Here is a 17,139-nt window from a genome sequence, read left to right on the forward strand (position 1 = left end):
TCGCAGTAAAGAGCCCGATCACAATTCAGACGTTTCACAGGACTGTGGTGATTTTCTATTGAAGTGACTAAACTAGAGATGGCACGATACCACTTTTTTATGTCCGATACCGATACCGATATCATAAATTTGGATATCTGCCGATACCGATATGAATCCGATATAGTGTTTTTTAATCAACAAAACTGTTTTTTAAAATATCTTGCTGCATTTTGCAAGTCTGCAAGTTCATACTCAAGTTTAAAACAACAACTACACTAAAGCTATTCTGTTATACCTGTATACAAAAAAAATATTTCATAGTTCAGCAATACTGATCAATCTAATAAACTTAGACCTACACCATCCTCCCTATTCTAGTATTTTAAAGAGTACTTAGCGTAAATATTAAGCAACCTAACTAATAGGGTTCCAACTCCCAGCAACAACAAACATAAATAAATAAAAAATAAGGAACCACCCCTCACGCTCCACCTCATGATGCTTAATCGACGTAATCAACCTTAATTTGATGCAGTGTGAAAAAAAATGCACAGAAATCAATTATTTTTCAAGAAATATTAAATAGATTCAACATCTTTCTTCAACAAAATTGCAGACTGCACAGATGGTACCTTCCCAAAGTAAAAAGTACTATAGCTTACTAGGGTATATATATTAGACTTAATAGTCACTATATACAGTAATTGACTTCTATTCATTTTACATCAAATTAAAACTTTGGGTGTCAGATAATTATTTATTAAAAGCTCGACATTTTAAATGAGAATAAGAAAGAAAAGTATGTCTTTGTGCCCCCTTTTCCCTGTTCATGCCCTATCGGCCCCCCTGGCTAAACTTTGCTAGATCCGCCCCTGCACAGTTACCAGCCGTCAGCTACGTAGAAAAAGATCCTGGAGTAGAAAGTAATATTAAATAAATTGTAACAACAGCTGATCAAGCTTAAACGTGCTGCTGTTGTTCAGCCGCTGGTTTCCTCTTTCTGGTGCAACGTGGGCCAAAAGCAAACTAGAGACACGGACTCGCGACAGAAAAGCCGATCAGCTGATCATTTAAGCAGTTTCACGATTGAAGTAGCAGCCAGAGAGGCAGTCGCTTGTTAAGCTTAACGTGGGAATGCTTTACAAACATTCAGAGATGGACTTACACACTTGCTTTACTTCTCTCGGGGATAACTTTGTCGGAGATGAAATGCCAGGTTGCTAGCGAAGCTCCACATGCTATCCAGACCACCGACAGGTCTGGCATGCCACAGCTGCTCTATCACGTGATGCATACTGCTCCGACTGCTAACGTTCTGAGGTGAGTTACGGCGTGTTGCAAGTTTTGTGAGGTGCTTTCGTGATATTTAATGGATCGGATTACATTTTTTATTTTTCTCCGATATCCGATCCAGTAATTTAGGTCAGTATCGGACCGATACCGATACGTAATATCGGATCGGTCCATCTCTAGACTAAACACAGCCATTAGACTTCAGCGGTGTGCTGGTACGAAACGACTGTTCAACCACAAAAAACAAGTTTTTTGGGAGGAAAATGTGACTTTTTCCTCACAGAGTCAGTGTGACCCAACGATGATCCAGATGTGGTTGGTGGTCGTTAGATCACACAGACTTTACAGGTGCTGAGAATAAAGTAAAAACTATTTTTAAGTTGCTTTTCTAAAAACAAGAAACGCGCAGGAGGCTGGAAAACATCAACATTTGACAGCTGTAATAAACAAATGAATCATAATTAAAAACAATGTTTATTCTACTGTGAGGTCACATGACTTCATGCTATAATGATGTGTGATATTTTGCATAATTTAATATTTAATTTTAAAGATCACATCAGGCGGTTTATCAGGCGTTTCACAACAAGTGCAACACGGTTATCTGCCTGCACACTCAGACGACCTCATGATGACTCCACACTTACTCAGCGCTCATTTTGGAAACAAGCTCACAAAATTTACTCATCTGAAGTGGTCAAAAGACCCCGAATAAACCACAGGGGGTTGTAGATGTTTGATGAGTCAGTTCACTAGCACATGTCAGCGCTGCAAACATGGAAACATTCACGCCATCACCTCGACCTCCCCAAAACCTCTTTACTCCTTTTTGTTGGTCACATGTTGCTCTCCTGATGTTTTACAGTCTGTGTGACATCAAACTTGCTGTGTCACCATAGATAATAAGGTGACTTGCATAACAAAAGTCATTAAAATTTAATGTCAAGTGTGGCATGCTTATTAAAAATAAGTATCGCACATGCTCTGTAAGTGAAATTAAAATGATGCATAATTTGCAACAGGTACATTGATTTGGTTTTAATCACGTTTGGTTACACGGGACCACATATAACATGTTAGGTATTACTGGGTGACGCTAAAGTTAGACAATAATGTATTTAGATTTAGTTATGTATTCCCAGAAAGGTTGGCTCGATCTTTTCACATCTTCCAGCAAAAGCTGAGTTTTTATTTTTATTTTTTTAACTGAAATGTTGAGTTTACGGTGGTGTCATTACCAGCAGAGGAGCTGGGGGTTAGGCAGCACATGCTCCAGTCGACTGTAGTTGGTTATGCTGAAGGTTAGCACGGCGGGGGACGGGTTATTGGCAAAGTGCCGCGTGATTCCCGCCGGAAACGACAAAACCATCTCACCTATGATCTTCACAACACACCTGAGAAAGAGAAGAGAGAGTAACACTGCATGAAAGACTGCAGAGAGACACACAAATGCACAAATCACACATGACTTCATTTCCTTTTGATAATAAAACTAAACACAGTCTTAATGCGTTTCTGCTATTGACTGAATCACTACATTAAAAGCTCTGCCAATCACAGCTCACACACTATTACAGCAGTAAAGCCCCGATCAGAAGCAAAATCAATAACACATTAGTTCATCCTAATCCACAACTCAGAGCAACAAAAGCAAACTTTACCTGTTTACATGACTCTGCAGGAGGAAATTCAAGTACAAAACATACAAAACTGGATTCATTGTAACAAAATCCACCAACACTGTTCTTATGTGTTTATAGTCTATAGTTCAACCAAGTGTTTGTTAGTGGACCTGTATACTTCCTCACATATTCACTATAAACACTGTGTGACAGGATTGTGGATGTTTGACCATATTAACTACAAACACATAATGCTGTAAACACATGTGTGTGTCCAGAGCTCATCAGATGCTTCATAAATCAAACTGTCATTTCTGACAAATCACTCCTCCTTGAATCGCTACCTTATCGTGGTGGAGGGGTTTGTGTGTCACAGGGATCCCAGGGGCTATGTTGTCTGGGGGCTTTTGCCCCCTGGTAGGGTCTCCCATGGCAAATTGGCCCTGGGTGAGGGACCAGACAAAGAGCGATTCATAAGACCCTTATGAAAAGGAAACCGAGGGAACAGTTTACCCTGCCCGGGATAGGGTTACCGGGGCCTCGCCCTGGAGCCAGGCCCGGGGAGGGTGCCCGAGGGCGAGCGTCTGGTGGCCGGGCCTTAGTCCATGGGGCCCGGCCGGGCACAGCCCGAAGAGGAGACATGGGCCCATCCTCCCGCAGGCCCACCACCCGCAGGAGGTGCCATAGGGGTCGGGTGCATTGTGTGCCGGGTGGCGGCCAGGAGCGGAGGCTCTGGCGGACTGACCCCCGGCTGCCAAGACTGGCAATAGGGACATGGAACGTCACCTCTCTGGTGGGGAAGGAGCCTGAGTTAGTGCGTGAGGTTGAGAGGTACCGGCTAGATATAGTCGGGCTCACCTCTACACATGGCTTGGGCTCTGGAACCAGTCTCCTGGAGAGGGGCTGGACTCTGTCTCAGTCTGGAGTTGCCCTTGGTGAGAGGCGGCGGGCTGGGGTGGGTATCCTAATATCCCCTCGGCTTGCTGCCGGTACGTTGGGGTTTTTCCCGGTGGACGAGAGGGTTTGTTCCCTGCGCCTTAGGGTCGGGGAACGGGTCCTGACTGTCATCTGCGCTTATGCGCCGAGTGGCAGTTCAGAGTACCCAGCCTTCTTAGAGTCCCTGGGGGGGGGGGTGCTGGAGGGTGCTCCACCTGGAGACTCTGTTGTCCTGCTGGGAGACTTCAATGCTCACGTGGGTAACGACAGCGAGACCTGGAGGGGCGTGATTGGGAGGAACGGCCTCCCTGATCTGAACCCGAGCGGTGCTCTGTTATTGGACTTCTGTGCTAATCACAGTTTGGCCATAACGAACACCCTGTTCGAACATAAGAGTGTCCATAAGTGCACGTGGCACCAGGACGCTCTAGGCCGTAGGTCGATGATCGATTTTGTAATCGTATCAGCAGACCTGCGACCATATGTTCTGGACACTCGGGTAAAGAGAGGGGCTGAGCTGTCAACTGATCACCACCTGGTGGTGAGTTGGATCAGGTGGCGGGGGAAGACGCTGGACAGACCTGGTGCACCTAAACGCGTAGTGAGGGTGTGCTGGGAACGTCTAGCAGAGGCCCCAGTCCGCGAGATCTTCAACGCACACCTCCGGCAGAGCTTCAACAGCATTCCGAGGGAGACTGGGGACATTGAGTCCGAATGGACCATGTTCAGCGTCTCCATTGCCGAAGCTGCTGCATTGAGCTGCGGCCGCAAGGTGGTTGGTGCCTGCCGTGGTGGTAATCCCCGAACCAAATGGTGGACACCAGAGGTGAAGGGAGCCACTAGGCTGAAGAAGGAGTCCTATCGGGCTTGGTTAGCCTGTGGGACTCCGGAGGCAGCCGACAGGTATCGACAGGCCAAGCGGAATGCGGCTCGGGCAGTGGCTGAAGCAAAAACTCGGGTGTGGGAGGAGTTCGGAGAGGCGATGGAAAAAGACTTTCGGACTGCCTCGAAGAGATTCTGGCAAACCGTCAGACGTCTCAGGAGGGGAAAGCGGTGCTCTACCTGCACTGTGTATAGTGCTGGCGGAGCGCTGCTGACGTCGACTGAGAAAATTGTCAGGCGGTGGAAGGAATACTTCGAGGACCTCCTTAATCCCACTGACACGTCTTCCGAGGAGGAAGCAGAGTCTGGGGATGAGGGGAATGACCCGCCAATTTCCAGGGGCGAGGTCACTGAGGCAGTTAAACAACTCCTTGGTGGCAGAGCCCCTGGTGTTGATGAGATCCGCCCCGAATTCCTGAAGGCTCTGGACGTTGTAGGGCTGTCCTGGTTGACACACCTCTGCAATGTTGCGTGGAGATCAGGGGCAGTACCTGTGGACTGGCAGACCGGGGTGGTGGTCCCCATCTTTAAGAAAGGGGACCGGAGGGCGTGTTCCAACTACAGGGGGATCACACTCCTCAGCCTCCCTGGGAAAGTCTATGCCAGGGTGCTGGAAAGGAGAGTTCGTCCGTTAGTCGTACCTCGGATACAGGCGGAACAATGCGGTTTTCGTCCTGGTCGCGGAACACTGGACCAGCTCTTTATCCTCTCCAGGATACTTGAGGGTGCATGGGAGTTTGCCCAACCAGTCTACATGTGTTTTGTGGACTTGGAGAAGGCATTCGACCGTGTCCCTCGGGGTGTCCTGTGGGAGGTGTTGCGGGAATATTGGGTGTCTGGCCCATTGCTACGGGCCATTCGATCCCTATACAACCGTTGCAAGAGCTTGGTTCGCATTGCCGGCAATAAGTCGGACTCGTTCCCGGTGGGTGATGGGCTCCGCCAGGGCTGCCCTTTGTCTCCGGTTCTGTTCATAATTTTTATGGACAGGATTTCTAGGCGCAGCCAAGTGGCGGAGGGCTTTCGCTTTGGTGGCCTCAGAATCTCATCTCTGATTTTTGCAGATGATGTGGTTCTGTTGGCTTCATCGGGTGAGGGCCTCCAGCTCGCACTGGAACGGTTCGCAGCCGAGTGTGAAGCAGCGGGAATGAGGATCAGCACCTCCAAATCTGAGGCCATGGTTCTCAGCCGGAAAAGGGTGGAGTGCCCACTCCGGGTCGGGGATGAGTTCCTGCCCCAAGTGGAGGAGTTCAAGTATCTCGGGGTCTTGTTTGCGAGTGATGGGAGAAGGGAGCCGGAGATCGACAGACGGATTGGGGCTGCAGCTGCAGTAATGCGGACGCTGCACCGGTCCGTCGTGGTGAAGAGGGAGCTGAGTGTAAAAGCGAGGCTCTCAATTTACCGGTCGATCTACGTCCCTACCCTCACCTATGGCCACGAGCTGTGGGTAGTGACCGAAAGAACGAGATCGCGGATACAAGCGGCAGAAATGAGCTTCCTCCGAAGGGTGGCTGGCCTCTCCCTTAGAGATAGGGTGAGAAGTTCGGCCATCCGGGAGGGGCTCAGAGTAGAGCAGCTGCTGCTCCACATCGAAAGGAGCCAGCTGAGGTGGTTCGGGCATCTGACAAGGATGCCCCCTGGGCGCCTCCTGGGTGAGGTGTTCCAGGCATGTCCCACCGGGAGGAGGCCCCGGGGCAGACCCAGGACACGCTGGAGAGATTATATCTCTCGGCTGGCCTGGGAACGCCTTGGTATTCCCCCGGATAAGCTGGAGGAGGTGGCTGGGGAGAGGGAGGTCTGGGCCTCTTTGCTTAGGCTGCTGCCCCCGCGACCCGGCCCCGGACAAAGCGGATGAGGATTGATGGATGGATGGACAAAAGCATCAAACAAACATTACAGCCGCTTTAGATGGTAAACTGGGACAAACTTAATAAACCCCGTCGACCATTATCCCTTAAATATTGTGGTAAAACGTAGTCAAACAAACTTTTTTTACTCATCATCCACACAAAAATAAATAAATATTGAAATAGCCTAGTCAGGGTTTTCTACTGTGACAGGTAAAGAAGACCTACTTGTTGGGATCGGCTCCTTTAAAGAAGGTGTTGACTGTTTCCGTGAACGCAGCCGCCACAGGAAGCGTGTCCTGAGCTCCCATGGTGAGAGGACTGGGCCCTCGAGAGCAGCCTACGAGTAACCAACCCACACGTACACATTTGTAATTAAAATAAATGCTGTGCTCCACTGTTGCTGTTTGATTTGTTGAGGTTGCTGTCAGAGACAGAATTACATTCAAATTATAACCATTTTTTAATTCTTAAGCCTAAATTTGATATTAATATATCCAAACTTCAGCCCTGAATACAAACACTTCAGCAGAAATCACTACATGAAAAATAGATGATCCAAATCTTAAACTACGCTCTCTGTGTCAAACTGTGTGTGGAGAAAATAAGGAACGAAACATGAACAAATTAAGAGTGATGAAATGAAATGAAACAAATACTGGTGTTAGTAAAGAGGCACGAAAACAGCACATTATATGTACGGATGATACCCATTTCTCTCTGCTCTTTGACTGTGAACTGCTTCCAATGTCTCCCTCAGATTAATGCATTTCTACACAGTGGGTTATACATGTCTGTTTTTAACTGAATAAGCACAGCTGGATGTTTTTAAAAAGAGACAGAGGCAGACATAGAGCAAGGCAGATGTGCATGCGTACTCCAGACATGCTGACAATTTTTGTATTTTTTGGACAAGATCAAAGATCATCAGAGAGCCCAAGATCAAACACCCAACAGGTAAAATGATGACAGTACAGAGAAAAGTGATTAGTAAAGTAGACAAAGACTGATGAGTCTTTAGGGAATGAATCAGTGCAGACATGATGAAAATGAACATCATCATCAGAAGAAGTTAGAGGGAGATATTGCACCGCATATCTGGCTCTAGGTGAGGGGGCTCAGTCAGGGCGATAGCATGGCCAGGGTTAGGGTAATGAAGGGATGATGATGATGGAGGAGCCAAGAGGGGAAGGAGGAAAGGGAGAGGAGAGAAGAAGGCCAAAGCTTGCACGAATGAGCCTCGTAATAACGTGTGTGCGCGCTACCCTGTTGCAGAGAAAACTTACCTTCGAAGGTTAAATAAAACTTCCCTCTGTCAAACCATACAAGGGATGGCTGGTCATTCTCTGTGAGGGTTCGAGGGTAGAGGGAGGGAGGGGGTCGGGAAAGGAGGACGAGGAGGAGGGAGGAGGTACAGGGATGAAAGGCGGGGAAGTGGGTGAAGAGGGGTGAGAGGGGCAAGGAGAGAAGGACAGTAGCGTGAGTCTCACATGGCAGGTCTATTACACGTCACAGTGAGGTGAAACGTGGAGGTGGAGGCTGGGGGCGAAAGAGGACAAAGGGTCGAGGAGCATGTGACAAGATGGGTGATACACAGTGGTCTTTTTTTGTTTGTGTTGGGGGAGCCAACGTTTTCTCCAAAGCAAAGCATTAGAAACAAGCTGACTTTCCAATTCAGTGACCCTAACTTTCATCAGCAGATACCCGAGTGTTAAAACTGTGATCAGGTCTCACAACAGGCCTTCAGTTATGAAACACACTGACGCTGGCCGCTATGCATGAGGATGGTGTGCAGAGGGAAGCCATGAGACTGAGATCAGACGATAGCAGGGAGGCGGCGAGACTGTGGTTCGCTGCACCCCACGTTTCAGGTGCCATATGCTTTTACAAAGACACCTGAACCGCCCTCATGGACACCAGGGAAAAAAAGAGGACGACTCAGAAAGTCCCAATTAGTAAGCAACAGAAAAAAAACTAGATAAACAGCTTAAACCAAATTAAACCATATTTCAGCTCATTTTCTGACTTTTTTTAATAATATAATAATAACATGGTAATGAACCTGAACACTGGTGGATCCTGTTTCCCCCAAATGCATTTAAAAGAATAAGAAACTTTAAACTGGAGCAGTAGCATTTTTCTAATGATCTGCACTCCAGCTCTAATGTGACTCCAACAGGTCTGACGGATGAAAAATTGTGTACTTTTTTGTCACGCTGACACTGTAAACTTTGCAAATGCTCCACAAAAACAGGGGAGGCCTGTTCCTCTCCATGCTATGGCCGTAGGCTCCTGTGGCTAAAGGTCTGGGAGGACTAAGAGTGTCGGGTGATGGAACGATGAGAGCGGCAGACTGCTTCAGAGAAAGAACAAAAGGGCGGGTGTTCAGATGGGGAAGGCGGGGGTCCGGTAATATGTCGGGCTCTATGTTGAAGAGAGCGTGGGCGACAGGTGTGAAAGGTGAGCGTCAGAGGTCAAGCGTGGGAGCAGACCGATGCTTTACAGCCTGGTTGAGAGATTGGTTGAACTCGAGGCCGTGTCGTGCACTCCTGTTGTAGACTGAGGATGGCATGAATACCAAGCAGCTGCTGCCTGTCTAATTCAGCCTAAATCTCACGCCAGGCTTCAAATGACTCTAAGCAGAAGCACTGATCTGACGGTACAAGTGAGCTGGTGAGTTTGAGTGCGGGTGAGAGGGAAAAGACAGACAATGTGGATCTCGAGGTCCGACAAGATAAAGAGCTCCTCAGACATGCTAACAGCACACAAACACTCAAACACACTCTTGTGCTGCAAACTGAGAGCAGAGGTATCTGGGAGCAACCGCACTGCACGCACAATGTGTGTCGCCGAGAGACGAGACAGGAGGTTGCCATGGGAACATGGCGAGACAGTCACTGGTGCACAGTCATAAAACAGAGAGAAAAGTCTTAGAAGCGGGCAGATGGGCCGGGGGGTGGGGGGCACTTTTTTGGAGTACTATGCAGTAGATTCAGCTTTTTGTGTCACCACAGCTTTCATTTGTTTCCTGGCAGATTTCACTGTGACATCCAAGAGAATGAGCGAGAAAGACAAGGAAGAAATGACAAAGATATGCAGATAAAAAGAGACTGTTATATGCATTTGATGGCTGAGAAATGCGTGGGAAGGTATGAGGAGTAAAACAATGTAGAAGATTGGTGGTTTCACTGAAAAATGATGCCATATTCAAAAGGAAAAGAAATAATGTCTGGTGCGTCCTTACATCTGTGCACGAATCAAAGCAGATGAGTGAAAAAAGGAGTAAGAAAAATGATTTGGTATGCACTGTGCTTCTAAAGCCTGACATGAGGCTACAAAACCTGTTGACCTCCATCTAAAAAAGGCACAAAACACTCACTGATGGCCTTTACCCTTCTTTGTGCACTGCGCTCCGGGTAAAGAGCATCCAAATCCAAAAACTCTCAAAACAAGCACTCACCAAACCCTTACCTAACCCGCCCCCCGTCCCCATGTGGAGGAGGAGGGGGGGGTGCTTTACCCTACCTGCAAACGAATCAAAGTGTCTCTCAAAGGTGGGAAGTTTGTCTACATATACATCATCCTCTGACGAGCCAAAGAGACAAACAGCAAAAAAACAAGCAAAAAGAAATCAAACCATGAAAGACAACGAAAAATGATCAGAACTGTGATGCACATTAAATTCAAATGGGAGAAAAACAAATATATTCAATTATAATAAATATGCTGATGAAAATACAAAATTTAAAAAAGTGGTGAAACTTTAAAGGAGCAATTTAGAATATTTCATAATAAGCAGTTTCTGAGACTGTTTTCATGCACAAAGAATACAGATTAAATTAAGCGGCTGTAACAGAGACCTCAGTAAAAATGTCATTTATTCAGTCGGTCCCTGCAATTTGTTTAAAAGAGGAAGAAAGCACCCTCCAATCGGGGACTAGATTCTGCTTTTACATAACTGCTGCCTCCAGAATGTGTATTTATTATTTTTTTTAGTATTATGACTCAGCTATGTTACAGTCTACTGAGATTTGCCATTATCCACTAAAAGCTGCACTGCAGGCTCCTTTAAAACCGACTCTACAGTTATCAAGGAGTAGAAATTGTTGTGTCACTAATTCATTAAAGGATGGTTTGCACTTTAAAATTTTCATATTCTCACCTCCTACTCACACCCTGCAGAATTTCCCTGTGTTTGCGTGTTAACGTGAATCAGATACTAATATATATGTTGAGAGATATCTATAGATATATCTATCTATAGATATATCTATCTATATCTATCTATCTATATCTATATATATCTATCTATATCTATCTATATCTATAGATATATATATATATCTATAGATATATAGATATATATATAGATATGTGTGTGTGTGTGTGTGTGTGTGTGTGTGTGTGTGTGTGTGTGTGTGTGTGTGTGTGTGTGTAGTTCAGGACTCTTATCTTTAGGTGTAATTAATTCTTTATCAATAAATAGAAATGTATACAGAAAACTATCATTTGCATGTTTGTAGAAGGTTTCGCTCTGTGATACTTAGATGCTGTAAAACAACATCAAAGGTGAAACTGCTGCCATTTCCAGAAAAAAAAGAACCAAAACAAATAAAATGAGTAAATGCACAGGTGCATGACTCATGCGCACAAACGCTACATGCAAAGTTCGTAAAATGCATGTAAAACTTTTAATATAATGACAGAAGATGCCCCTGCTAGCCTCTGTGACCTCCACATCCATCAGGAGACGTGCTGCAGTGTTGAGCGGATGGTCCACACACCTGTTACAGACACAGAGAGCTCCTTGCCCACGGTAGGAGTGGTGGCGGCACTCATCGAGTTGGTGGAGGAGATGGAGGAGGTGCTCTCAGCCCTCGCCAACGGAGCAATGGGAGGAGGGCTGGCCGAGTGAATCGGTGGGCTGAATGGGCGATTCTGAACAGAGAAAGGAGACGAGACGAGAGACGGGAAGGAAACAAGAAGCGGTTTAGCATGCGGCATTTTAAATACTATGTACACAGCCGCTATAAACTCTTTGGGATTATCAAGTTAAACCCTGATTAAGATAGTCGACTTAATGATTATTCTTTTGCCAGTTCTTCCTAGACTCAAAGGCCATGTAAATAATGCCTAAATCCCCGAATCAGAGCCAAAGAACTGAAAGATATAAGAGTGACAAAATGAAAACAAAAACAACAACAAAAAAAGGTCTTACCGCATCGCCTACACTAGGTTTCCCTGGAGGAAGTTTGGGTCGTGAAGGGGGACGAGGTGGAGGGGGAGGTGGGGTGGGGTTGACTGACGACGGTGTGGCAGGTCGTACGGGTGAAGAGGAACCTGAAGAGGCGCGCAAAAAACACAAAAGGGATTAATTTAATTATTCAGTTTGGAAAACGACTAAACAAAAGGACAGAGTACCATCAGCACTCAGTAAGAAGTGTTGTTTCATTTTTCACTTCACAGGATCGCTGTCGTGATCTACTACACACCTCATATCCTCCATACAGCATTAAGAGCACACATCCCTCTACGTGCTTTACCATTGACGAAACTGGAAAAATGATTCCGCTCAGATGTTCAAACATTTCATTTTGAAAACTCGAGAGGAAATTTGATCAGTTTTATTCCTCGTTCGAAGAGCTCCTTTTTCGCCACATCGTTACATCCACTTCTTTTGGACACTGGCTCAGTACAATTAACCTAACAAAACAAACCCGCCCACACTGCTGTCTTTGTCCACGTTTCCCACATATTGGGCAGCTCAAGGACGGGTCAAAAAGCAAAAAGCTAAAAAACAAACAAAGAAAAAAAGGCACTAAAAATGCAACAAAAAGCATAGAAATTCTAAGCAAGTCAAGTTTTTAATAAAACGTGAAAGAAAAAGGCCCTGGTAACATAATACGCTCTGAGGCAAAATGCTATTGTACATAAATCTGGGCCAAAACATGACCTCTTTTCCAGGAAGAACATGCAGGATAACTGTTCCTGTGATGCAAGTTCCAACAAAAGTGGTGCAATCAGCTGAAAGAAAATCTGAGCAGGGTGCACTGCTGACATGATGCCTCAGCTCACAACACTGTCACTGTCTGTTTGCAATGACACCATTAAAATTAGCAGTTAAGTGATCAGGTGACGTGTGGGTTTTTTCTTTTCATTGTAGTGAGAATATTTCTTGTAAACCATCCTCTAAATTAAGTTTTAACCCAACAAATATATTTAAGTGAGGATCTTGAAGCGCTCACCGCTATTCGTGCCGCCGGCCCCAGATGTGGGACCTGGTGATGAAACCACTGCGCGGTACGTTGGAGGAGGTGGTGGCGGAGGTGTACTTCTACTGCCTTGGATTGCATCTTTGGGCGAAGTGACAGTTTCACCTCCATCCTCTTTGGGATGGGTGGTGCTTGTATTGTTGGGCTTCTCTTCTTGACAGAGGACAAGAGGCGGCGGGACGGAGCGAGCCGCAGGCTCCTCGGAAGGAGGCGTCAGTGCTGGAGTGCTTATTTTGGGGGTGGGTGCAGGTGGGACACTTGGAGGTGAACTAAGAGGAGGAGGGGAGGAAACAGGAGGAGATGAAAGCTCCTTTGTTGCAGGAGACGGAGAGGTGGCGAGCGTGGGAGGGTTTTGGTCTTTGGGAGTGGGAGGACCCGAACGGACTGAAGGTACGACTTGTTCCTCTGAGGGAGGTGGGGAAGTTGGTAGAGGGGGAACAAAATCATCTTCTGGGGGAGGTGAAGTAGGCAGAGGTGGTGCAAAGTCTTCTGAAGGAGGTGGTGATGTAGGTAAGGGTGGGGCATGAAGCACAGGTGGAGGAGAGGAGGCTGGTAATGGAGGTGCTGGTTCTTCTGGAGGAGGTGGGGAGGAGGGGAGGGGAGGTGCAGGGTCCTTTGGTGGAGGCGGCTGGTCAGGAGCTTCTTCGCTGAAGCAGACCCACGAGTCACCCGTATCCTCGCAGGCAGAGGCAGCCTGCTCCGGTCCAAAAATGTTGTCCAAGTCGGCTATTGAAGGCTTCCTGGCTGAGCTGTCTGCTCCTGCAGACACTTCTGAAACAGAGATAAGGAAGGAGCAATTTAAAAAAGAAAAGGGGGGGGGGGGTGTTTGCAGATGTGCTCAGCAAGGAGATAAAACATCACAGGGAGACAAACAGACTGACAAAGTTAGCACCGGAACATCAAGATAAACAGACGACTGAGGTCAAATTTAAAAGCTTGTTTCAGTTTGAGGCGATTTAACGGGAGGCAGAAACAGATGAGCAGATTCTTACCAGCATCATCTGCAGGCGGAGGGCTAGTATTTGGTGGAGAAGCTGGGACATTCTTGGGTGGAAGTGGAGGTGGAGCTGCAAGTATATCACAAGTTTAACAATGAATGCAATAATTACCTGTTTCACATCACTGCACCTGGTGATGGGCTGCATACAGTCTGACTCAAGGCGCAAACGACAACAAAGGAAAAAAATGAATGAAGAAAATAAGCCAACACAAGATGAACGTTTGGATCTATCAACGACAGGCACCATTGTATTCCAGATACAACACGAGGGGGGATCGTCCCAAATTACCCACCATGCAACACAGAACATTCAGCCCCCATCAGCCCAAATGCATGCAGGCGAGGGTTGGTGCCCAATGACGGAAACTTATTGAACGTCTCTGGTGTTACAACCGACACTGAATCACGTGCTCGTGAAATGACTGATGAAATGAAACGATGGCTGTTTAGAACGGGGAAGGGAGCATTATTGGCACACAGCTGTTTGATCAGGTCAGTTTGTAGATTTCTCAGGAAGATGAGCTGAGCTGATCCATCTGTGTGTTAATTTCACAGGGACGGGGAAGTGCGGCGTAATGTGGAGGGAATGGCGCAACTTACTTCCTGTGGGAAAGGATCTTGTCAAAGAGGATTCAGGCTCTGATAGAGGAGTCCCCCACACGTCACACTCAGATAGAACCGCTAAGTTCAGGAGGGGACAGAAAAGGCCATCGTGAAGGGCGTTAGCAGCGAAACACTTCGGGCTCGTGATCCTTTGGGGATGTTTGCGTGAAGCTGTGTCCCAAAACGTCGGCTGCATCCTTCGGAGGGCCCGGCCTTCGCGGTCTACGTGGGCCGGGTCCTTCAAAGACCGAGAAGGCCGGAAGTGCGAGGCTGTGAAATGGGACGGTCTAGCCTTCAGATTTGCGTCACCGCTGTCTCGGTGGAGTTTAATAAACTCGGCCGCCTGCTCCTTGCTATCTAAAGTATAACAAGACACTGGCGTAAATTCTCGACCGTCTCACACTTCTGTTTAATCAGTTTGATGTTTATTCAGCTGTGTGAAAATCCCGGAGGAACCCTCCCGATGGATTAATAAAGTTTTATTTAATCTAATAACTTTGATCTCAGCCAAACCGGTTTACTCCGGAACAAATAAAACACCGAAAAAAAGGCAAACAATTACATTTTTAAGTTATCCGAGTGACTTATATATGAGGTTTAACCTGAGTAGCGAAAGAGCGGGGGTCTGAAAACGATGACGCCGGGAGTCCGCTGCTCTCGCCGGCTGGAGTGACCATTGAACCCCCCGGCTAGCTATCGAGCTGGTGGGTGACAGACTTTTGCAAATATGCGATGTCTTGATAAACCGAGCAGATATTTGTAATTTACGCAGCTACTTTCTCGCCTGAAAATATGTTAAAAGTTTATTTTGTGGCCCAGAAAGATTAATAAGAGTAATTTTAAAACTTAGTAGCAGCCGCCATTGTTGGCAGCTGAAATTTGGCTGGGCCGCGCTATGAATTCTGGGATATGGTGGGCCACGAAGGACACACCCGACCCACCCTTCAAATTTGGGGAAATGAAGGACGCATTTGTCGGCCGCGTTTGAAGGAGTCGACGAATTGGGACAGCCTTCGTCGACGTAATCGGCCTTCAAATGCGGCCTCCGGAGGATGCAGCCGACGTTTTGGGACACGGCTACAGATGAGAACGTCAGTAAAAACTGCAATCACAATGTGTCAACACAAGAACACGCACTCGATTTAGTGCTACTATATAATATTCACTTTTATAATTGCATATAAAAAAAAGACATCTGAAAAAAATACACCAGCTAATAAGCTAAAAAAGGATGAATGCAGTGTGATGCAACAAACCTGCAACACATCCCGTCTACACTCCAGCAGCTTCACAAAGACAACGATTCAACTTAACGGCACATCTGACGCTACTGAATTGCGTCAAATTACACAGAGAATCTCTAACTGACCTTAAGAGGATCTTAATGAAACTAGTATTTACTGGAAAAAAAGTGAAACATTACCAGTTCAAAGTGCCAGAGGCAGAGCTTTTCTACTTGTCTGAATTAATGCGAAGGGAATTTGTGTCAAGCTGATGTTACTTACGCCTGACACGGCAGTTGCGTAAGAGCTAAGAGCTCATCCACAGTCTGCATCATAAAATCCTGCAGGGCTGGATGTGAGCAGGTGACGGCAGAATCTGCATATGAACGAGTTTCACTGTGCAAAAGAGCACGACCTCGGAGGACTGCCGTCAACCACACCCTCAACAAAGACATCCAAAACTAGCTGGAAGCCTCACACAGACAACAAGTGTGTGTTTGTGTGTTTTTCATCATACTGCTAACATACTTTGACAGCAAAGCATCAACAGAAACATATTCAAAGAGCCGATACAGACAAAGACACAGAGGGTTACCTTCAGTTTTCTGTTCTCCAAAGGCTGTTTCTAAAGGAGGCCCAAATAAGCCTGTGGTGTCTTCAGAGACTGGTGTTTGCTGATTGCTGCGACAGAAAAAACAGGACAATACAGAAGAAACTGTTAGCAGCAAACAGTTACAGCTACAACAGTCAGAGTGCAGCGTCTCGTTGCATGTCGTCTGATCAGGCTGCAGCTCCCCTTTCCGCTCAAATCTTCCCAACAATATTACAAATGTGTCATTTTCAAAGTGTGGCAGGAGCATAAACAACAACAGGAAGAATGACGGGAAAAGCTAATGGGATGGTTTTGGGGGCAGAATAAAAACAACTGACTTTTAACATTTGTCTTTTGGCATTACAGAAAGAGAAAGTGACTGTGGCTCAATCGCATCTGCAGAAAATACAAATACCTCATATTCACTGTACCGAGGCTGCAACCAACACACCAAACACCGCAGCCAAACAACAACCAACAAACGCACACTTAAACATAAAAAGACCTCGTCTTCAGCGCAATAGATATGAAAACCAGGTTTGCACAGCGTGGAGTTTTTGTGTAGATACAGTGGCAGGTCTGCAAAGGACTGTCTGGCTTTAGAGGACAGTTTTTGTCTGGAATTATTTAACGAGATGGCAAAAAGATCAAAAGCAACCCAAAGACATTTCCTCTTACTACACTATTTTTCATGTGGCATGCCACAGTTTAAGCCTGCAGTTAATAAGCAAAGAAAATATTGAAGATAACAAAAACCTCGCCAACGTATGGTGCAGTTTCCAAATGTCGACATTTTATGCATGATGATACAGCGATTGTGCCTCTTGTTACTGACACTGCTGACTAAAACATCAAGAAAAGTATAATTAAAATGAACGCGTCAGTGT

General features: G+C 46.3%; 1 protein-coding gene across 13 annotated transcripts in view; it reads right to left on the minus strand.

Moving 5' to 3' along the window:
* The window catches only part of sgip1a (SH3GL interacting endocytic adaptor 1a), an 84,966-nt gene that overhangs the window by 5,427 nt on the left and 62,400 nt on the right, over window positions 1–17,139 (minus strand). For 10 of the 13 annotated variants that reach the window (XM_080291686.1, XM_080291684.1, XM_080291688.1 and 7 more), the window contains 10 exons: window positions 16,256–16,341; window positions 14,435–14,515; window positions 13,827–13,901; window positions 12,808–13,605; window positions 11,781–11,902; window positions 11,347–11,500; window positions 10,088–10,147; window positions 7,849–7,908; window positions 6,791–6,902; window positions 2,514–2,669 (listed from right to left, as the gene is read on the minus strand). In XM_080291686.1, coding sequence (XP_080147812.1) covers window positions 2,514–2,669; window positions 6,791–6,902; window positions 7,849–7,908; window positions 10,088–10,147; window positions 11,347–11,500; window positions 11,781–11,902; window positions 12,808–13,605; window positions 13,827–13,901; window positions 14,435–14,515; window positions 16,256–16,341 — 1,704 coding nt within the window. The remainder of the gene's footprint in view (window positions 1–2,513; window positions 2,670–6,790; window positions 6,903–7,848; window positions 7,909–10,087; window positions 10,148–11,346; window positions 11,501–11,780; window positions 11,903–12,807; window positions 13,606–13,826; window positions 13,902–14,434; window positions 14,516–16,255; window positions 16,342–17,139) is intronic. The other 3 variants (XM_080291689.1, XM_080291690.1, XM_026146288.2) reach the window with 2 other exon arrangements.

This window comes from Astatotilapia calliptera, chromosome 17, assembly GCF_964374335.1.
Source record: "Astatotilapia calliptera chromosome 17, fAstCal68.1, whole genome shotgun sequence".
Lineage (NCBI taxonomy): Eukaryota > Metazoa > Chordata > Actinopteri > Cichliformes > Cichlidae > Astatotilapia > Astatotilapia calliptera.